Genomic DNA, 21,185 nt, shown 5'->3' with positions numbered 1-21,185 from the left:
TGGCTACGTTTAGTTCATGCAGAGAGTCCAGCAGTGTCTCCTTTGCCTCTCTAGCTTGCATTGTTGTGCAAAGTGGACTCATCAGTCATGACCTGAACAGACCGTGCAAAAATCTCTCTGGAGACTGCTCCTATGTTCCAGCAGACTTTATTCCCATATGGCCCTTTTTTTTTTTTTGTCATTTTGCATGTATGACAAAAAGTCAGAAAGCATCCCCCAATACAATGAGGAAGAGCTTTCCAGATTTTAAACCATGTCTGTGAAGAGTGAAGTGAAACCAGAGTAAGCTCCAGGAAGTGGGTGCTCTTCCTGCCAATTGGAGTTTGGCTTTCATTCACTATACTATTATCATCAGTCTTTTTACATACACAGGCTAAAAATCCTCAATTGCATCTAATTAAACTGGATCTTTTCTGTAATCATTCTAAAAATGGTCTTTTATTTGTCCACCACCAGAGTTTGAACCATTTTCCTACTTAGGAGAAGCTTGGAATTGATGATTGAGGAAGGTTGTTTCTGTTTTCTTTTCCTTGTGATTTAGGTTAGTTGAACTCCACTTTGAGTTTCCTGTTCTTCATTTAGTAAATTGCTGTTGACATAGGTTACTTCTTCTGCTCACCTCACTACAATAATGATTATTAAAGATATAAAAGTGCTACTCTCCCCAACAGGTCCCTTATGGTTGCGGGAGCTGTTGTCACACTCTCTTATATCGCTATTAATTGCATTTCCTAAAAATATAAATTCCTGTAGCATCTATAACCTGCATTTCTCATGCTCAAGATTTAATGGCAGTGTTGTTATGAAATTAAACATGTTACAGTATTAGATGTATAGAATAATAATGGTGGAATGCTGTTTACATGAACTTAATACATCATTTAAATATAAAGCAGAAAGGCAATAGGGTATAAGGAAGCATGTTTACCAGCCTCATAATGTCTTTTTTATAAATAATTCTTTTGCTGGAAAGATGTGCAGGCGGATTTTTAACAAGTGACCACTCACTGGCTGTCGATTTAATTTAAACAAACCTCCAGTAAGTCACAGAAAGTCTGTCACAGATAAAATGTTTATTTCCCTCAACACAAACAGCAACGGGTCTCCTTAGTTAAACTGTTCAACTACAAACAGCATTGTCGATATTTCTTAACTTTAAATAAGTTATAATATGCTTCAATTTTATGAACAGATAAGTGAAGATGCATCATCAAACCAACTACATTTTCAACGAGACATCTATCTGGATGTTGTCCTTTGAATGTTTATGAAAAAACCCACAATTTCATTGAGATCATTGATCCTGGAGACCAATGACCTCTGGTGAGATCAATGATCTCTTCTCTGGTTTTTTTAAACTAATCAGTTAATAATGCTCTATGACTAGTTTAACGTAGCATGTTTCCTCTTTTTGTAGGCATTATTAAGAAGGCTGGTATGTTCATTTGTCCCTGTTTTTGCCAGTCAGTCTATTAGAATACGTTTATGTTTATATGGAAATCGTCCCATAAAGTTGAATAATTACATACTACCATGGTTATGTTGTGCAATCATTTGAATTCATTTGCATACTTCAGACTAATGGATAACATTTCTACAGGGCCTTTGTGATGCTATGCGGCCAATAGACGGTGCTACTCTGCTGGACTTCCTGATGAAAACCAACTTCACTGGCGTGTCTGGAGAGGGAATTTTATTTGATGAAAATGGAGACTCACCTGGCAGGTAGGCAAAGTTGCTGGGTGATTTATATCCAGCATAATTTCTATAACCTACCTCTTTGATCTCTCAGTGGGTCATTCACTACACATTTTTATTGCTATAAATAGGTATGAAATAATGAATTTCAAGAAGATGGGGAGGGACTACTATGACTACATCAATGTTGGTAGTTGGGACAACAGTGGACTGAAGATAGCTGATGATGAAATCTGGTCCAGCAAAGAATCCATCATTAAATCGGTCTGCAGTGAACCGTGTGACAAAGGGCAAATTAAGGTAAGATGGCGTTAAATGCTTTTTTGAAAGATTTAAATGGGACAAAAAATTATAGTAAAAGAAGTGTTCATTTTGCAGGGTTTGCAGTGGTTGCTATACCCTGGCAATATTAAAAGGCAGACAGAAGAAATTTTCAATGTGCATCACAAAATTTTACATCTTGGGTCATAAAAGGGATTTTAAAACTGTCTAATGGAATCATGTGCAGATATCTATATCTATGATCAACTAAGCAAATGGTTTATAATTCAAGCCTATAGCTTAAGTCACTTTTGCCCTTAGCCTATTCTTGCATCCCCTACCTATTCATATGTGTGATCCTTATTCCCAGATTCCCTCATTCAAAGGAATATGATATTTTCTGCTTGGCTTGACACAGGCTCAATTTTACATAAGTATACTGAGTCCACTGCATACTAGCTGCCATGTCGGCAAATACAAACAACTTTCCTGCCAACTCAATCCCTGTATTTAAACGGGGACTTGTTCAGTAGTAAAAAAAAAAAAATGCTTATGGTCTCTGTTTCAGGTGATCCGCAAGGGTGAAGTGAGCTGCTGCTGGACGTGCACCCTGTGCAAAGAGAACGAGTTTGTGTTTGATGAATACACCTGTCAAGCCTGTAATCTTGGCTCCTGGCCTAATGATGGCCTCACAGGTCAGCATCTGTATGTCTGTGGTTCTGCACTTGCTCAGTTCTTGAAGATACTATTCATCCATCCATTCATCCATCCATTGGCTATCCATCTATCGCTTATTCTTGCAGAGTCACAGGGGGGTTGAAACCTGTGTCCACGGGTCATTAGGCAAGAGGCGGGGATCTTGAAGACACTAAAATGTTGTAACAAAGAAGTCCTTGTTCAATGTGGGTGATTGCATGTGGGGGTGCAGAAAAGATTAAGCAATTTAAATTAGACTTGCGCTGAGACGAGAGTCCTCTCATCCAGTGTGTTGTTACGGTAAATTAAAAAGTCCTGCACCAACCACACATTAGAGACGACCCTTCTTTTTTGACTCACCTCTGCCTCTCTCATCTGCTTTACTTGTCACTGACAATGTCATGAGTGTTTTAATTATTGTGTATTAAGAGAGGCTTTCAATTTTTAACTCAAAAACACTACAGTCCCAGCGAATTTCACTCCACCTTTATTGCGTTGGAAGAACTGAGATATTGTCTTGTTGTGCTCTCAGCTGCTCATTATAATGTTCCTCGCTGAGCTTGATGATTAAAACATGAATCAGGCCCTGCTGAAAATTCAAATGAAGTGTCACTGTCACAAAACGAAGCATCACAAAACTCAAATCCTGAACCAATGCTGAGCTGAAAATTGATAGTAGGAAAGAGAAATATGGCACTTGCCAATTTATTTTATGTCACATTTCCTCCACTCTTGTGGGGTGACGCTGAAAACGGAGGTAGGAGTTCGTCCTGTGGGTAAGTCTTTTCTTATTGTCCTCCCTTGACCTTTAATATTCAGCATGGTAGCTGAAGCCTGTAGCTACTCAGATAGGTTGAAAGTAGCCTTATAACCCTATCCAGATTGCTGGGAGGGGTTATGGAGCTATATGCTCCACATCACCAAAAGGTCAAAATGCCTGCTTTTACAGATAATTGCTCTTACATCCAGGAAGCAACAAGGATGGACTTTTTCAAATAAATGGCTTGACAGTGGTGGAAATGTTATTTTTCCCATGACTGTAAACAGGGGCACTTCAATCAAACCAACACACCGTTTTCTAGTTTCAACTCCACACATTTTGATCCTTCAAACTCAGACCAATCGAAAATAAATCTAAAAGACTCAGAAATCAAAAGGCAGAGCAAAGAGACAAGGTAGAGCAAGGATGAACCGGCAGAGAGAGAGAGACAGGAGAGAGAGAGGTCAGATACATCTGAAACCACGGAGAGGTGGAGAATAGGTTTTGATACAACAGTTGAGGGAGAGAAATAACAATTTAGAAAGATGAAATGAGGGTAAAGTGAAGTGAATGGAGGCTGTGACATATGCAGGAAAAGGAGCAGAAAAAGGAGGATTTGCTGTGGGACTTGAGCCTCTCCAATCATGGCTAAGCCTTTTAGACTTGATTGAGTTTATATCAAAACTTTTGATTCAATGAACCCCAAACCAGTACAGCTTATGGTCAAATATACCAGTTCACAATTTCCTGCAACTCTGGCAATCGACATAGCCAAAGGGGGTGTGAAGGCATGTCGTAGGACTTTCAGCCTTGCATTCAGAGCTATATAATTTTTGTCACATATAATGTTTTCTTCTTCCAAAGTATTTTTGAGACAGAACTTACATTTGTTTTTATGTGTGTGTTTGGGCTGTATTATCGTTTGTTAAAATAAAATAGAAACTTATGCTTATTTACAACTTTGCAGAAGACTGTCACTTGATTTATTTATTTTTTTTATCACTCCCTTGCTTGCAAAATTTCTAATACTCATTACCTGGGTCCAAATTTCATTACTGATTTTATGAACGTCGTTGACCATGTTGAAAAAATTGAAGCTACAACAAAAAAATAATAATAATTCAGCCTCTGTAGAAACTCTGTTGTATTTCTAGAAAAAAAAAGCAAGACTAGCTTGAAAGTCAAAGAAAAGAAAGTTGGTTTTCTACTCGTGGCCCAAGAAGTACCCAGATAAAGTCCACCAGCATAAAGACGCAATATAATTAGAGCTGTCTCTTTAATTAATGCACCTTTATCTCATCACGAATGGAGAAGACAGCTATAGAGAGGAAAAGAATTAGGTAACAAGGTGGGATGGGAGAGGGAGTGGAGAGATAAGGGAGATATTAGGGGATATTTAAAGGCCAGAATAATTTATGGAGGAATAAGGAAATAAATGGAGGAAGAAAAATTTGTGATAAGTGTTCAGGAGTAAGGAGAAGATTAAGGTTCTATTAAGATATATTTGTATGTCACAAAGAGCAGCACCACTCAATTATGTTGTTTACCATTCTTTTTAAGCTAATTCAAACTCATAGGAACGTCATATTTATGAAACAGTTACAGTTGTAGAAATATTTGTTATTGAGTTTTTTCTATCGGTTGGTCAGCTGGTCGAACAGTCTTGACTGATTTTTTAAATTTTTTTTTAAACACCAAGAACTCTGCTGAATTTCAATCAGTCACAGATTTGTTTAAACACAGATGAGCAAGAGAAAGAAAGTTAGTGGACGTGCTTTGCAAACATAAACCACCAGCACATCTAGAGACAAATATATTTGCTCATTTATCTTTGCAAAGTAGCTCAAGCTTATTCAGATTGACAGGAGAGCATATGTGAGCACAGATGTTTAATTTTTGCCAGAGGTTATTAATTAGATTTAGGTCTAGAGTTTGGCTGGGTCATTCTCTAGCACATGCAAATGCTTGGATCTAAATCACTTCATTTTAGCTCTGGCTGTATATCACTGGTGTTTGTCCTCCTGGAAGACGAACCTCTTCCCTAGTCTCAAGACTTTGACAACATCTAGCAATTTTTTTTCCGGCATTGCAAAATCACCATCAGTTTAATTATGTTCAGAGTAATGCAAAGTGGTGGTTTTCCTTCATTATATTTGTTTGCATATAGGTCAAGCAATAATTTGCACTTGATTTTATTTCAGAGTATTAGATTAGATGGGGCTAACACAAATTACATAGGATTTTAAAACTTTAGCGATGTACAAATACCGTTGGAAAAGACGAGGAATATTAAGCCAAATGTTAAAACAGAAACACCTTTGAAATTATCTCATATTCATACAACAATTTAAAGTTTGCTTCTAATATTCCATCTTCACATGCTTGCACCGTTTCTCTCCAGGCTGTGACCCGATCCCTGTGGAGTACCTGCGATGGGGGGATCCAGAACCCATAGCTGCTGTGGTATTTGCTTGCCTTGGACTAATGGCTACCTTCTTTGTCACTGCAGTTTTTATCTAGTAAGAATTTTTCTTAATGAAGAAATATTTCAAACCTGAAGTTGAAAATATGCCAGAATTAGTTTTTCCACTTTGTTATTGTCCATCTTTGTATATTTTAATTGTTGTGGGGTTTTGTTTTAATGTCTCCATTATCATATCTAATGTTTGTTTGGCTGTGTCTGCAAGTTTTCGGGACACCCCTGTTGTGAAATCCTCCAGCCGGGAGCTGTGCTACATTATACTAGCAGGGATTTGCCTCGGATATCTGTGCACCTTCAGCCTCATTGCAAAGCCCCACGTGATCCACTGCTACCTCCAGCGACTAGGAATCGGACTGTCACCTGCCATGAGTTACTCTGCACTTGTTACCAAGGTGAGAAATAGGACGGAGCCACTACTCCTCCCACTGAAACTGAGGCAGTTGTGTAGAAATACCGCAAGCAGACAGTTTAAAAATTGCTCCAGTACAGTAAGTGATGTATATATTAATGATGTTTGGGATCCGACTGCAGACGAACCGCATCGCTCGGATCCTGGCGGGGAGCAAAAAGAAGATCTGTACAAAGAAACCTCGCTTCATGTCAGCCTGCGCCCAGCTCATCATTGCCTTCCTCCTCATACTGCTGCAGTTGGGCATCATTGTGGCTCTTTTCCTCATGGAGCCGCCGAATGTAGGTTGCAGATGTGTGAACTAAGAGCACGGTAACATGACTAAAGAAACAGACCTAGGGATCTTAAGATTTAATGTACGTGTGTATGATACAACCTGGATTTAGCTTAGTCCCATCTCTGTCCTCTCACTATCTGCAGGTGATCAACGACTACCCTAGCATCCGCCAGGTCAACCTTATTTGCAACACCACTAACCTCGGAGTGGTAGCCCCCCTGGGATACAATGGCCTGCTGATCCTCAGCTGCACCTTTTATGCCTTTAAGGTTTGTCTTTGATGTTTCCTGTCTGTTTCTGTAATGAACAAAAATATCATTGGTATCTATCCTGTTGTGACTATTCATTTGAAGGTATTCAGATGCATTATTATGTTTGTTTCAACACTACAGATCAGACAGAGGCGAATAATAAGTTGCACATCGGCAGACTATTTTTTGACTCAAAATATTGAGAATAAAAAATATTTTGGATTATAGATTGAATGCATTGACAGGTTACAACATCCACCAGTCTAAACTAGTGTTGTTAGTGGATACTGTCATATGATGTCACGCTCTTGCAGAAAATAGGACGCTGCTTATTGAAAGTCTGTGTTATTTGCACTAAACCGTGTTGTGGAGAAACCATATAAACAATATATAAACCACAGATGGACACATTTTTAATTATAATTGCATTCTTTCCAGATACATTCTCTCTTTAAGACCAGTATGCAGTAGAACATGCAGCGTTGATCTGGAATAAATTAACTCCCATTTTCAGTAGTGAGCTAACAAAATGTTTTGAATTTTTAGTGTCACCTGGGAAAAAATTCCCTTTTAATGGATAATTTTGTTTACTTTGATCTTTATTCATATTTCTGTAATGTAGAAAAAATATGGAATGTGTTATCTGGTAGGATAACACATTCCATATTAATCTAATTGACATATTTTTCTGCATAAGTCTGTGAATTTGAATTGGCTTTTTAGTAAGACTTACATCCACATATATTAAGTTTATCCCCTTCACTGTCACGAGGACACCAGTGTCCTCACGGACCCATTGACTTGCATGTAAGTGACAGTCCAGAGCAGCATGCACATGGTGGGTGGCTGTCAAGGAGACTCTCCACTGTTTGCCAAATCGTCAGTAAAAGACTTTAATCAAAGATTCCCTTCCCAGTCGCCTGTGTTTTGATGTTTCGTCAGACACAAAAAGTGAACAGAAATGGTGAAGCACCCTGAAAGTTTTGGTGTGTAAAACTTTATCAACAGCAGTGAATGCACTTATTTTTACTGTGCTGTTTATGTGGGCAGAGTTAGATTTTTTTTCTGTAAGAAAATAGACACGAACAGAACAACTGAATACATTATCCTGACAAGTGTTTTAGGTTTACTGCCACTTGATTAACCTCTCTCTCCTATAAAGAGTTTTCTAGATGTTCATTAAGTCTTAAAGCCCATTGCCTTTAGTACCAGGACATTGGGCAAACAGCTTGCATCAATATTCATTCCAGTTCTATGGCTTGTTGACAAAAGCTAAAAGTGGCTATTACACTTCTGCATTAAAGAAGGCAAAAAAAAACCAAACAAACAAACTGGAAATAAAAAAACAGTTTCAACATATTTACTGATTCTTGATTTTTTTTTCTCCTTTTCCAAGACCCGCAATGTCCCAGCTAATTTCAATGAGGCCAAGTACATTGCTTTTACCATGTACACCACCTGCATCATCTGGTTGGCGTTTGTTCCCATCTACTTTGGCTCCAACTATAAAATCATCACCATGTGCTTCAGTGTCAGCCTCAGTGCCACTGTGGCTCTGTGCTGCATGTTTGTACCCAAGGTAAGGTGAAAATGAAAATAATGTTTTACCGTATGTTTTAATGGATTTTTGGTTTAATTGTGTCACCCACGGTTACTGTTGCCACTGGTAGACATGTAAATAAAAACTTTGCAGTTGCATAATAGAGAGGGAGCTCTGTTGTAGATTTCCTGTTTAATCTCTCCAAGTTGTTCAGTCGTGGATTCCTCTGTGAACGGTTTTTGTGTTAACTTGGCCACCATCATTTTCACGTCACAAGACCCAATTATGACCCATTTCAGTTTTCTGGTAGATATTAGATATTTATTAAAAACCTTCCTGGTGTATCAATAAATGTATTGAAATACCAGAGTATAAATGTTGGCAGAGTAAAATCCCATACTCTGCCAACAACATCACAGGTCTAACCTCAAGTTGCTTAAAATCTGGTTGTTGATGTGTAAATGTGTCTGTAGTTTTGAATGGTCACTGTGACAGGAAAGACTCAACAGGTTTGCATTACATTAGCGAAGTTATTACCAACCCTAACAAAATGAAAAGAAAATCTGTTTATTTAATCTAACCTTCTAATTTGTTTTTGCGTCAGGAAAGTAAGACTAGAGACTCCTCAGTATTAATGTGAAAATGACAAAGGAACAGCTTTAATCTGAGAAATGGCATCAAACTGTAATAGAGAGTTATGAATGCATTGCTCTGTTCCATTTTAGGTGTACATCATTCTGGCCAAGCCAGAGCGAAACGTGCGCAGTGCCTTTACCACCAGCACCGTGGTCCGGATGCATGTGGGAGATGGGAAGTCATCCTCAGCTGCCAGCCGCTCTTCCAGTCTGGTTAACCTGTTTAAGCGTAGAGGCTCTACTGGGGAGACCCTCAGGTATATCTGTGTGTGAGAGTCCGCTTTCCACCCATACCCAGAGCCTTTCTGTCCAGGTTAATGCCGCGGTACTCGTGAGTTACAGTCCAAGGCGCCATCTTTATAATAGACCCACTTAAGAAAGCGTTCCTGCTGTGCGAGAGATTGATTACCTGCATTCTCCTGAATCTGCTTGCCTTTTCTTCTGACCCCATTGTGAACTTTGGAAAATTGCCTCATGGAGGCACGACAAAGAAGGAGCGACGGCATACTGAGAGGGAGAGGACAGAAGAGGGAATATAAACAGTGAAAAAGATGGATGGTGAAGAAAATGAAGAGCTGTGGTGATGGGAAGAAAGAGAGGACATTATTCCTCTTACTTCGCGCTCTTCAGGCCATCCACAGTGACAGGGAACCGATCAAAGGACTCAAAGAGGAGTGACGCATAACCCCCCGTCTTAGAGAAAAGACTGGAACACGTTTTCATTTGTCAGCAGGTTGCTCCAGCTCACCCTGCTTGGCAAGCAAGATCTCAATCACACCCCTGTAAAAAAATGTCTATGCTCCTCTCTTCTCTCTCTTCCCCTGCACGTCTCTTTTGGTCCTATCGTCCTCTGTGGGTGGTGGTAATTGGCAGGGCTGTCTGTCTCCTCAGAAAAGGGCTGGAAACTGTTGTGTTTGAGATGCTGCCGTTGTCAGAGCAGGCAGAACAGACACGAATGGAAAATAATTTAGCAGACTTGGAGGAATAAGAAATGCTTGATCAATGTTTATACCAAATGTTTGAACGGCTGAAAAAAAAAAGTTGGTTTACCTTCACCAGACGTTAAAGTCAAACTTTGAGCTAAACACTGCAGATGCCACAGCAAATCGATTAATGTCTAGATCAGTATGCAGCATGTACCTCTATAAGCCCCGTCCTGCATGTTCATTCAAAGGGGATTTGAGTTCTTCCATCTCTACCCCAGTCATGATGGCACGGGGTTTAATCAGGAGTTCCTTTTTAGATTAATCACACTAATTAACCTGACAAAAAGACAGAGGGGCATCGAAGGACAGATCTCTTGAACTCAGGTGAAAAACCTGACTGGAAAAAAACCCTGAAGGGTCTGGCAAATAAATGTTAAAAGCAAATTTAGAAAGGCAGGAAATTAAAATTGATATAACTATGTGTATTATGTCCATGTGTAATATATAGATACATTTTTTTATACAAAGTTGCAAAGAAAATTATTATTTCTAAATTCCATACAAGTTGCAGGCTATCTTATCATTCCAATTACTCAAACCATCAATAAAAGTCCAAAATTAGCATGAAATCCATGACAATGACGAGTGTATGTGTACCCTCTGACCAACATGTCAGAGGGTATACTTGCAAATCTCTGCAACCGAGGCGAAGCAAAGGCGATTAAAAAGCAAAACAAGACATGAGATCTTGTGAAGAAAAAAATTAAGGCAGAGAAAAGTAGTAAAATTTATCAGCATATAAAGTGAAACTGATTCATGTGGTTGGCACAAAGCTCCCACAGAATGTTTTATTTATTATCTGTAATTACTTTGCACAATTATTAAATAGGCTTGGAAAGCTAATGAACAGAATATTGAATTTTCCCATCTAGATCCCGGCGCTAAACACTTTTCCCTCTTCCTTTTCTCGGCTTTTGTAATTCTCCGCAGCTCCAATGGTAAATCGGTGTCTTGGGCGCAGACAGAGCGCAGCAGTTCTCGAGGCAACCACCTGTGGCAGCGGCTGTCCTTCCACATCAAGAAGAAAGAGAACAACCAGACAGCGGTCATTAAGCCCTTCTCCAAAACCTCTGAGGAGCGGTACTCCGGGGGATCCAACTTGCCTCCGCATGTACCTCTGCCCTCCCTCTCTTCCATGTCCTCCCTGCCCACTCATCCTGACTGCGTCACAGACAAGACTCTCTACGAGCTCTCAGAAGCCGAAGAGCACTACTCGATCACCTATCGGCCGCAGCCGCAGACGCCGTCGCCGATCAGCACCGTCAGCCAGAGGATAGGAGCCAGTTTGGGGGAGGAGTCCCAGGTGGCCTGCATTTCTAAGTACTCCAGCAGCATCTGCAGCGGCGGCAGCAGCAGCAGCTGCGGGCCTCCAAGCAGCGGCTCTGTTGCCACTGGGAGCGATGGGCGTCTGGTTGCCATGGACAACCGTCCACCGCCACGCCAGAATTCGCTGATGGATCAGATCAGCTGCGTGGTGAACCGCTTCACCGCCAACATTACGGAGCTCAACAGCATGATGCTCTCCGCCTCGCCGACACACGCGCACAAACACACTCCCCCCGCCGCTCACCCCCCCGATCCCTACCTGCTGCCCCGGGAGATCCCGATGCCCCCGACCCTCACCACCTACGCTGACGTCCAGCCCCTTCCCCACATTGAGCCCAGTCTGGGCAACCGGGGCGGCTGTCCAGTTCACTCCATCCCTCGTTCGCCCTACCCCCTTCAGCCTCCACCTCATCCCCACACATCCCCGTCGCTCTCCCCCATAAGAGGAAGCCTAGTCGCCTGCATCCCCGACTCCCCACTCAGGAGGGTTGAGCTGGAAGAGGAGCTCATCGCTCTCACTCCTCCTTCGCCCTTCCGTGACTCTTTGGGATCCAGCAGTGGCTCCCAGATCTCAGAGACTGGTTTGTTTGTCCCTCCTGTCCCCAACCACCCGCCCCCTTCTCCTCCCTCACCTAGGTACACCAGACTGACTCTCAGAAACTACAGTCAGAGTTCCTCCTCACTGTGAGGGAGAGGTGATGATCCGGAAAACGTAGATCAAACAGGACGGACAGACTGGAATCCATTCACCACCGTTTGGAGTCAAAACCCGAGGAGACGTCGTTGTGGAGAGCTGGTTGGTGAAGACACCAAGCTGTGTTTGTGTTTACATGTTTACAGTGAGATGCGTGTACTAGAGGCCGGCAGGGTGTCGTATCTTCTCTCCGTCTTTATTGGGTGAGAATTGAAAACGGACCGCTCTGACTCGGAGGTGTTTCAGTAACAGCAGAAATTCTTCCTGGAGGTTCTCTGTCATTTGGATTGGGCTAGTGGCCTTACGGTAACTCGGCTGACAACTAATTACAGATTCTGTGTGTGCGCTTCAGTGGGCCTGAGTGTGTTTTTACTGTTTCTCAGAGAAGGAGAGGTGTTGGGAGTATGGCAGTAGAGAGTGCCTGTAAGAACTACAAAGGGACAAGCTACAAAGGGCACATACCGAAATATATTTGCTAACACAAATGACAAAAGTGTGAGCACACGATTATAAATAAAGTGTGTGAGGAATAGCGGTGGATTTATAGGACACATACATTTTATCTTCAGTGATAAAATCCAATTAGTGTCTAATTAAAGTGCATTGTGTGAACAGTGTTAACATTCTAAAACGGTGTTAATCTAAAACATTTTGTTACAAAAGTTTAGTTAATTTTGTTCAGCTTTCATCACATCAGTGTGTTTTCATATTTTCTACTCTTCTAGTAAGTCTGAATGTATATTTTCTACATTATTCCTGAGGCAGTTGGGACCAAATCTTTTTGTAGCTCTACGCCTGTAACTTGAGACGGGGAGAACGAAGTGGGGGTGTGGCGAGACCAGGCCTCGTTCTTACTGTGAACATTTTCAGTATTTAGCTCTCACTCAGGTGGATCATTGGGAAGGATCCGTCCTCGAAGCTTTTCCGCTAATACGTGTCATTCAGAAATACACTCTGAAAGGCTTTGCTGGATTCCAGTCACGACATTTTCCAGATACAATATGTCAGCAGGTGGCAGTAACCTGTTTCATCTAAAACAGTGCTTTAAATGAAATTAGAATAAAAGTCATTAACATTCGTAGTGGAGCACAAATTGACATATTTAAGCTGGTGGTTTCAGTCTTGTAAAAAGTAATTTGTTGAACAATCTTTGTAATTTTAAAAGACAAATTAAAGTTATGCATTTTTTCCCATTTTTCCATTGAAATTATGTCTTTTATCACAAGTTCAATAAAAAGCAGTAAGGGCAAATGTTCACAATCAAGAGTAAAACCACTGACATGAATATCGTCTGAAACCATGATATATATTTCCTTATTTGGGGGGAGAAACTGCTATCTTGCTGAGAGTGAGGCAGAGTCAAGGCTAGGGTGGTGCATGCTGTAGTTGCAATTTGGAAATTTTCTGGGATTTGCTCATTGGTTTGGCTCTAAATGTTACTAAAGCTACGTTCACAAATGGACATTTGACAACACAATGTCAGATTTTTCTTCTTTGGGAAAAGGCTTTTTGTTTTTTTCCAACTGGGAACTCAAAACAACAAAGAAAAACTTTTGATTACAAGTAGTTAGCACATTGTGAGTTTTCAAAGCCAAGTTCAGTCTGTGATTGGTACTTATTTTTTTTGTCCATCAGAGTTTCATCAGTGTTAAAAGAAACTTATTGTTCAGTAGCTTTTTATTAATTATTAGCATAATAATATGTGATATTACTGTGAAATCACTTGAATAAATCAGAACTAAAAAAATAATTAGACAACAAAAAACATTCACATTATTACTTTAAACCACAGTTTTTTTTCATCATACCAGCCCATTCCTAACCATATACCAATAAGAAATTTAGATGTTTTGTTTTCAGTCTTGTGACGACCCCTCCAGTCATCACACAGTATTCTGTGTGTATCAGCTGCTCTTCTCTCTCTCTCTCTCTCTCTGGCTTTGTCGGGTAACCTCTTCAGATGTTAAGTGGAACATAAATTAATAGGTTGTAGTTGTAATCCCTTTGACTTGCGGCTTAAATTGTGTTTCAGTTGGTTGTGCCTAAAGAATGTGTGGGTTACTTTGTGAGTTAATTGAATTTGCCGACAAAGATAACATTGAAAATAATAGTCCCAGTTTGCTTATGAAGTTTTTCAAAATAAAAGTTCTCTTCTTTTAGCATTTTCCAGCAGACAGTGAGTACCCCTCGAATGTCTACATGAGGACATTTTCAGGATGCTTATATTGAGGGAACAAAAATCATTGTTGTGTAATTATTGTCAGCTCACTCTCAGCGAAAAAGCAAATCTCTTCTCTTACATTCAGATTTTATGTCAGTTGCTTTCAGCTCAGGCCTGGTCCTGTGTCATACATCCTGGAGAGTTAACTGTCTCATAATCGGACACGTTTTTTTGTAGATGTCTGAGCAAACTGGCTTTGTAGAGAACTGGGGCTGCCTTTAAAGCGAATGTATTTACATGTGCCAACGCTTGCTTCCTGGGTTGCAGCAGGAGAGACGTGCAGATGAATGCATTCCACACAACCCCTCTTGAGAGACGAGGCCTTTGCTTGTGTCAGCGACAACAACAAAAAAAAATTTATAAAAAAACAATACCAAACATCCAATGAACCCTCCCGACCCCACTACGGGACAAGGGTGTAAGAAAATGGATGGAAGGAAACATCCAATGGTTCAGATGCACAATACATGCATTTTTACCTTTAGTTCGGTTAACTGCAGTATGTCTCAGAATGACTCGATTTAAAAGAAATTTCAAAGCAATTATCAAAACAAAAAATAAGTGCTTCAAAGTGTTTCCTGTGACATATTGTCCACCACCGTCTCCATGTATTTTCTGCACCGTGTGCATTCGTCTGCTGTGAGGGAGAAGCTGTCTGATGTTTGCTTAACATTTGCGCTCCACTGTAGCCGGCAAGAACAAACTCAGACAAAAAGCGATCTTGTAAATAACAAGGGCATGCAAAGACAGACCTGTTTTTGTTTAAATGAATTGAGTCAAGATGAAAGACAATTTGTTTACATATCAACAAATGTTAGAAAAAAAAGAGAGAAAAAAAATCAGATGTTTTTAAGCTGTTATAACATACAGTACAAATATGTGTTACGACTAGAGAAACTGTGTTCCTACGCTGAATGTGTGAGTGACAAATTCTATTCAAACGTCTTGTAATTGAACAATATTATGATACTTGCTATTAATATGATTATTGTGCCAAAGGGGTAAGAGGTGTCTAGTTTACTAGATTGTGGGTTAAAATATGTGGTTTCTTAAAAAATAGAAGAAAAAAAATTATGTAAATTGTTTCTATTGTTTTGGATACATTTTAAATAAATATTTCATATTTTTCAGTGTAGAAGCAATATTATCTATATGTATACAAGGTCCACATCTGAGGTTTTATAAATCATCCAGAATTGCCACTCTTATTACAAGCCCTCTTTAAGGATGTAAGGATGGTGGATTGAAAGCTTGAAACTTTGTTTTGCTTTGTATTTAATTTGTATTTGTTGAAATTCATTGTTATTTTCTTGCTCTTGTTTTATACCTTAATCACATTTTTACTGTTCATTCCTGGCTGTAATCATATTTAATTGATTTGAATAGTATGTAAAATTATGTCATGCTGTTAATAAGGACAAATTAATTAAACTAATTGGTCCGAGGGGAGGGGCAGGCTGATAAACACAAGGTTATATGATTTTGATTAGAGAACACATAAAACAAGGAACGACATGTGACAAAAACCATCATGTAGGGTTGGTTTTGAAAAGTATTTGTCTTTCCATTCATTTTCTCATGTTCTGTTTTCTAAGATTTTTTTTTTAGATTAAAGGAGTGCGCACATATTCAAAGTGGCAGGTTGTATGTGGAACTGCTGCAAAGTTGATTGGCACTTTTAAATGGTTCTGTCTGGGTGTGAAACATAGAAATCTAAAAATATTTGTCAGTAAAAAACATTTTTTTAATTAAGTTTTGTATAGTGCAATTTAATTGCTGACTATTTCTTATCGGTGACATATTTTGTATAAAGGTGACAGAGGTTAGCTTAGCCCTTATTCATGAGTTGAGTTTGATGTTAGTCTAATTACAAATTCACAAAATCAATTCCTTTTTTTTTTCTTGAAGAGGACTTTAACCTTGTAATAATTTTTTTTTTCAGTTTACATTTTACATTATTTTTAAAGCATGCAGGCAATGCAAGCATATTGCTATCCTTGTAACTTTAAAGTGAAGGATCTTACTCAGATGTGAAAAATTGTTCTTAAGATATATGAAAATACAAATCTGCAGATATGAATTGTGTAGGAATCTTGCAGCTGCATTGATGTTGAACTGATCTGGAGAAAATGGTTTGTTTGCTGCTGTCACTGATGGTGCACAGATTAGGTTCAGAGACAAACAAAAAGCTTACTGCAGCACTTCACTGTGTGTAGGAGCCTCCTGGGTGAAGCGCTGCAGCCTCTGCAGAAAGCTACGATTTATCTCACTCTCTGACAACTTGATTTAATTTATTGTCTCTTTAATACAGAAAGCTTAAAATGGTAATTATCGAACAAATTGCAAGGCTAAATAGAACACAGTGGTGTTAGAAGCCTACAAAGGTTGTATTTAATAGTGTGCCTATGATAAAATCATAAGCACAGAATTAATGTAGCATTTCAACTAAATTAATTTGTTCGGGAAAGAAAATCATTCATTTCTTTATCAAAATCAGATTTGGCCACGAGTCTAAACTGTTTTTTAATTTTTGTTTTTCCTCTCAAAAGGCTTTTGGCTAACTCACTTTCATAAATACACTCTAATAAATTGAACATGTAATCCCTGTGCTTTAACATTTCTTTAATCTGGACATGCTCGTCTGTTTAGTTGGTGGAAAAAAATACAGATTCTGATATTTTAAATCCCTTGACTGAACATTTAAAACCATTTCAGTGGTTATCAAAACACCCTTCCTGTCTCGCTCTAAAAAAGTCAGCTGATCCTGATGCCATGCCCTTTGCCTCCCCCCAGCATTATTTCAACAAGCTTTGGGCTTTTAGGTTTATTTGATGATATGGTGATGACAGAGGCGTTTGTTTGTCACGAAGAGAGAATCTTGTTGAATTGCAGTTGCCTAAAACATGAAACCTTTTGCAAGGTCTGACACTGGTGCACCTAAAGATCATGATTCCTCTACATAGGATAAGCATATGATTAACCAACTTTCACAAAGATCAGTGATGGGATTCGTAGTTTTAAAGTGTTTTTGGTTGGCAATCTGCAAACTGTCAGTTGTTCATCATGCGTATCAAGTCTGCTTTCTTTTCTTGTTATTAATCATTTTAAAAGATGACCTTTGAAATGCCAACAAAACATTATGGAAATAGTTGCACTGGAAGAATTGAGCTTTATGTTTTTCAATGTAGGAATCCAAAGTTTATGTCTAGGTTAAAGTTAGATGATTGCATTTTAAATACAGTCAGGATTCTTTTGAATAAAAATATTTTCTAAAGTAAATGCTTAAAAAAGAAAAAGGACATTTGTTTGTTTGTTTGTTTCAGCTGTTGCCAGTGGCGGCTCTCACTTCAACAGGGCCCACAGTGAATGCTTTCCTTTAGGGCACCAGCAACAATCTCAAGTGTCCCTAACGCCAAAAAGCACTGAAAGCATTGAATGAAAGTTTAATAAATTTCAAACTGTGCTTCAGAGATTCGGTGTGAAGTGTAAAATAGTCCAGTTCAGGTTTGACCCCCGACACACCTGTATTTGAGGACTCCTGCTTTAGAACAATAATGCCCTGTTTGCTTATTGTTTTTATGTGATTCAGAATAAACAGATTTGCATTTATTGTGCAGACACCACTTAGACATCTGGTTTGTCAGAACACACCCGGAGAGACGTGTGTTTTGGATGTTCCATTAAACAGTGTCATGTAATTATGATAATGAACATTCTTCTGAGGGTAATTTGGTCATTATATTGTTATTGTTTGTGTTAGACTGTTATTGTTGATTAATGCAGTACAACCCAACCATATTCTCATTTTCTCAAATTTACACGGGTTTTGTTTAAGTTCTCTACACACAAAACATAAATGTAAAAAAAAACAAGTCACATTTCTAAAGCAATATACACTACAAAATGCACAAACATTTGGAAAATAATTCACAGGTCTACAGGTGCATATATTATTCACACACACGGTATTAACACTTCATTATGTTCCACATATTAATCCAAAATAACTTTTCAATAATATTCCAATTTTATAAAACCTGCAAATCAACAGATCAGATTTTAACATCACCATCAAAAATATACCAGTTTTAAGGCACTTTTTTGCTCTAAAAAAAAAAAAGCACTTTTTTGTGCTCTAGAATACATAATGAGATACACGTAAACGTCCAGAATGTTGCTTTGTTTGTAGACTTTGGATGAAATTGCTGCACTTACTAAGAATAAAGAAACCCAAAGCCTTGAGAGTGGCAAGAGGCATCTTAAAAACCATCAAAAGTATTTTTGTAAATGTGTCTGAAGCTGCTGATTTATTTATGTGCTGATTTTGTTACAGCAAAGCAAACGTTTATTATGATGTATAATGGATCCCCTAGAAAATGATAATGTGCATAAAGAAAAGAACAAGCAGTTTAGCCTGTGTGGTATATTAGGAATAAGAAAGGAAGCTGTGTTTATTAATTTATCTTCAACATATGTAAGAAAATGAGAAGTTATTTAATGAGCTTGTGTTATTTTGTAAGATTATATAACAGATGGTTGCAGAATTATGTCAAAACGGTGTGTGTATGGCTTATGAAATGTACTTTATTTTGTTTATTTTTTTCTTCCATTTAAATGCAAAAGTAAACCTTAACATTAAAGAAACACCAGTTTTCTCTGTTGTACATTCCTCACACACAGATGCTCTGCTGTAGATTAATGCCATGGAAAAGATATGAATGAAAAAATCCTCATTAATATCCCTGATCAGAGTCTTTTAAATAGCAGAGTGCTAGCTAAATAAATAAAATAACGTTGCCTACAGAAGGAATGTTTATCCTCTCACCGCTCCTGGGAGATAATCAAAACTGTCCACTTTAATTACCGACTTCAGCTACAGCGAGATTGTACACACTTATGAGCAAATGTGCTTGTTTACTTCTTCTTTTTTTTTTTTTTTTCAGCGCAGATGACCTGAGCAGAAAAACAAATTCCAGTCACAACAGCAGCTCATCAACATATAAATTACCACTGAATGCTGCGTTTCCAATCTGTTTGCAGCTTAGATTTATCTTCAGAACCCTAATTGGACCGACGCTCACCAGAGTGGCAGTATTCAGGCTTTAATTTGATCAAAGGAAAGTGATGATGAGTTATCATAAACTTATTGAGAGAGAATTGGAATGAGTTCAATTCTCTCTACTAAGTGGGCTGGATTTATTAGTCTGTGTTGCTAAAGATTTTATTTAGAAGTACTTATTCACTCCAGACAGAAAATGGTTGCTGCAGAATTTATTTATTTATTTTAATTTTTTAGACGATAAATGTCTTTCATTTAAGGCTTTCCTCTGACTCTGCTGGTGTTCCATTAATGCAGTTTTATCATCAGTGCCTCTCTTGAGTGAAGGCTTCAAAGTGCTATGTTTTTATGAGGTGGATGAACAGTAAGCAGAGAATTAATTAAACTCCAATTACATCTAAAGAGGAGGGTGAGAAGTTAGAAAAATCTTGTGTAAATTCTATTACATTTCCAAAAATCCTTAAAATGTTACAAGTTGGCTCATATTAGTCATTTTTCTCTGGACATGAGAGATTATTTAATCGTTTATCTTATCTTTCATTTTATTTTATGCTCGATTTAAGAGCTGTACAATATAATTTGGTTTTATACATGCTTATTTGTTTAAAAAAATCACTTGGCTTTGAAAATTTTCAATTCTTCTAATTTCCAATGATTCAATTGCACACAGATATTCTCTGCTTACTAATTAAGCAACTTTTTAAGGCAGTTACTTGGGCTGGATTTTATTCAGCGATATCAGTTTAAGACTCTGAATACAAATGTCTGTCACACTTTTCTGTTTTTTAATTTTTTTAATTATTTTGAAAATGATGTACTTTCCCTTCGACAACACCATTATGCTGTCCTTTCTGCTGTTCTATCTCATAAGATTCTAAGAACATACATTGAAGTTTATGTTTAAGACATAACAAAATGTGAAAAAAAAAATCTATGGGTGTGAACAATTACGCAAGGCACTAAATGTTGCTTCTTCTCTGCTGTCATCTAATCTGCTCTTTTCTCACTAGTAACTCTGTGCTAAAAATATAGAGTTGGAGGCTATGAAGTTCAGAAGCCTGTGCAAAATTAAACGTGGTGAGCCAGAAGAAGCATTAAAATGCTGTAGTGGAAGGACAAGTAAATTCAGTCTTTTGTGGGGCACAGTGTGCCGCCTTTGTAGTGTGGCACTAACAAAAGTCACCGCAGTTTGACTCCCCGCAGTCCGACACCCCCCTGCCGGGCGGTAAAAGACAGCCAACTTGAAATGAAAGAAAGCTCGGAGAAACCACTTTATTTTTTAACAAACAGCTCTGAAAAGTATGGTTATTGTTTTCTTTTACCTCTTCTTGGTTGTGCAACCACCATGGAGCGGTGCCGGGGAAAAGAACTGGGATATGGCTTTTTGTGGTGGGGAGACGAAAATTAACATCCGGCCTTTAAAATTTATTTTTGTTGCCACTGATAATCATTGTGTAAGTAAACAACAAAGTACATTTGAATTAATATTATTGTTATTAAAAAAAATCTATGTTTGACTCACTGTTTTGTCAGATTTTTATTGATTGTTTATTGTGCTGAATGAAAGCATACAGTACATTCATCTTCAACACAGATAAAATATGATTTCAAGATGCACTTTCAAATGTGATGTGGCTTATTAAGCCATCCATGCTAAACTAATAAGCTTAATTTTATGTATTTTTGGTTACATCTTAACATTTGGAAGTTCCGCTAAAGCAGATTGAAACATTTTACTTTGAAAATCTGGTTTTTCGTAGGTCAAATGAACTTGAACTTTTCACAAACTTTTTATATTTATACCACACAGAATTGATAGAAAACATTATTTAACTTCAGCTCTTCTGAACACGTTTTTAATATCTCCACAGCCTCACATTCAGATGACAT

General features: G+C 38.4%; 1 protein-coding gene across 3 annotated transcripts in view; it reads left to right on the top strand.

Moving 5' to 3' along the window:
* grm5b (glutamate receptor, metabotropic 5b) overlaps window positions 1-20,812 on the top strand; it is a 76,389-nt gene extending 55,577 nt beyond the window's left edge. For all 3 annotated transcript variants that reach the window (XM_008425499.3, XM_008425498.3, XM_008425500.3), the window contains exons 9-18: window positions 1,601-1,725; window positions 1,830-1,998; window positions 2,528-2,654; window positions 5,817-5,934; window positions 6,103-6,289; window positions 6,429-6,587; window positions 6,727-6,852; window positions 8,231-8,413; window positions 9,100-9,266; window positions 10,926-20,812. In XM_008425499.3, the coding sequence (XP_008423721.1) occupies window positions 1,601-1,725; window positions 1,830-1,998; window positions 2,528-2,654; window positions 5,817-5,934; window positions 6,103-6,289; window positions 6,429-6,587; window positions 6,727-6,852; window positions 8,231-8,413; window positions 9,100-9,266; window positions 10,926-12,009 (2,445 nt within the window). In that variant the 3' untranslated portion in view covers window positions 12,010-20,812. The remainder of the gene's footprint in view (window positions 1-1,600; window positions 1,726-1,829; window positions 1,999-2,527; window positions 2,655-5,816; window positions 5,935-6,102; window positions 6,290-6,428; window positions 6,588-6,726; window positions 6,853-8,230; window positions 8,414-9,099; window positions 9,267-10,925) is intronic.
* Window positions 20,813-21,185: the final 373 nt, after the last annotated feature.

This window comes from Poecilia reticulata, chromosome 13, assembly GCF_904066995.2.
Source record: "Poecilia reticulata chromosome 13, P_reticulata-male-v2, whole genome shotgun sequence".
Classification (NCBI taxonomy): Eukaryota; Metazoa; Chordata; class Actinopteri; order Cyprinodontiformes; family Poeciliidae; genus Poecilia; species Poecilia reticulata.
Note: the sequence above shows the minus strand (reverse complement) of the source record. Positions and strands in the feature narration are given on the sequence as shown.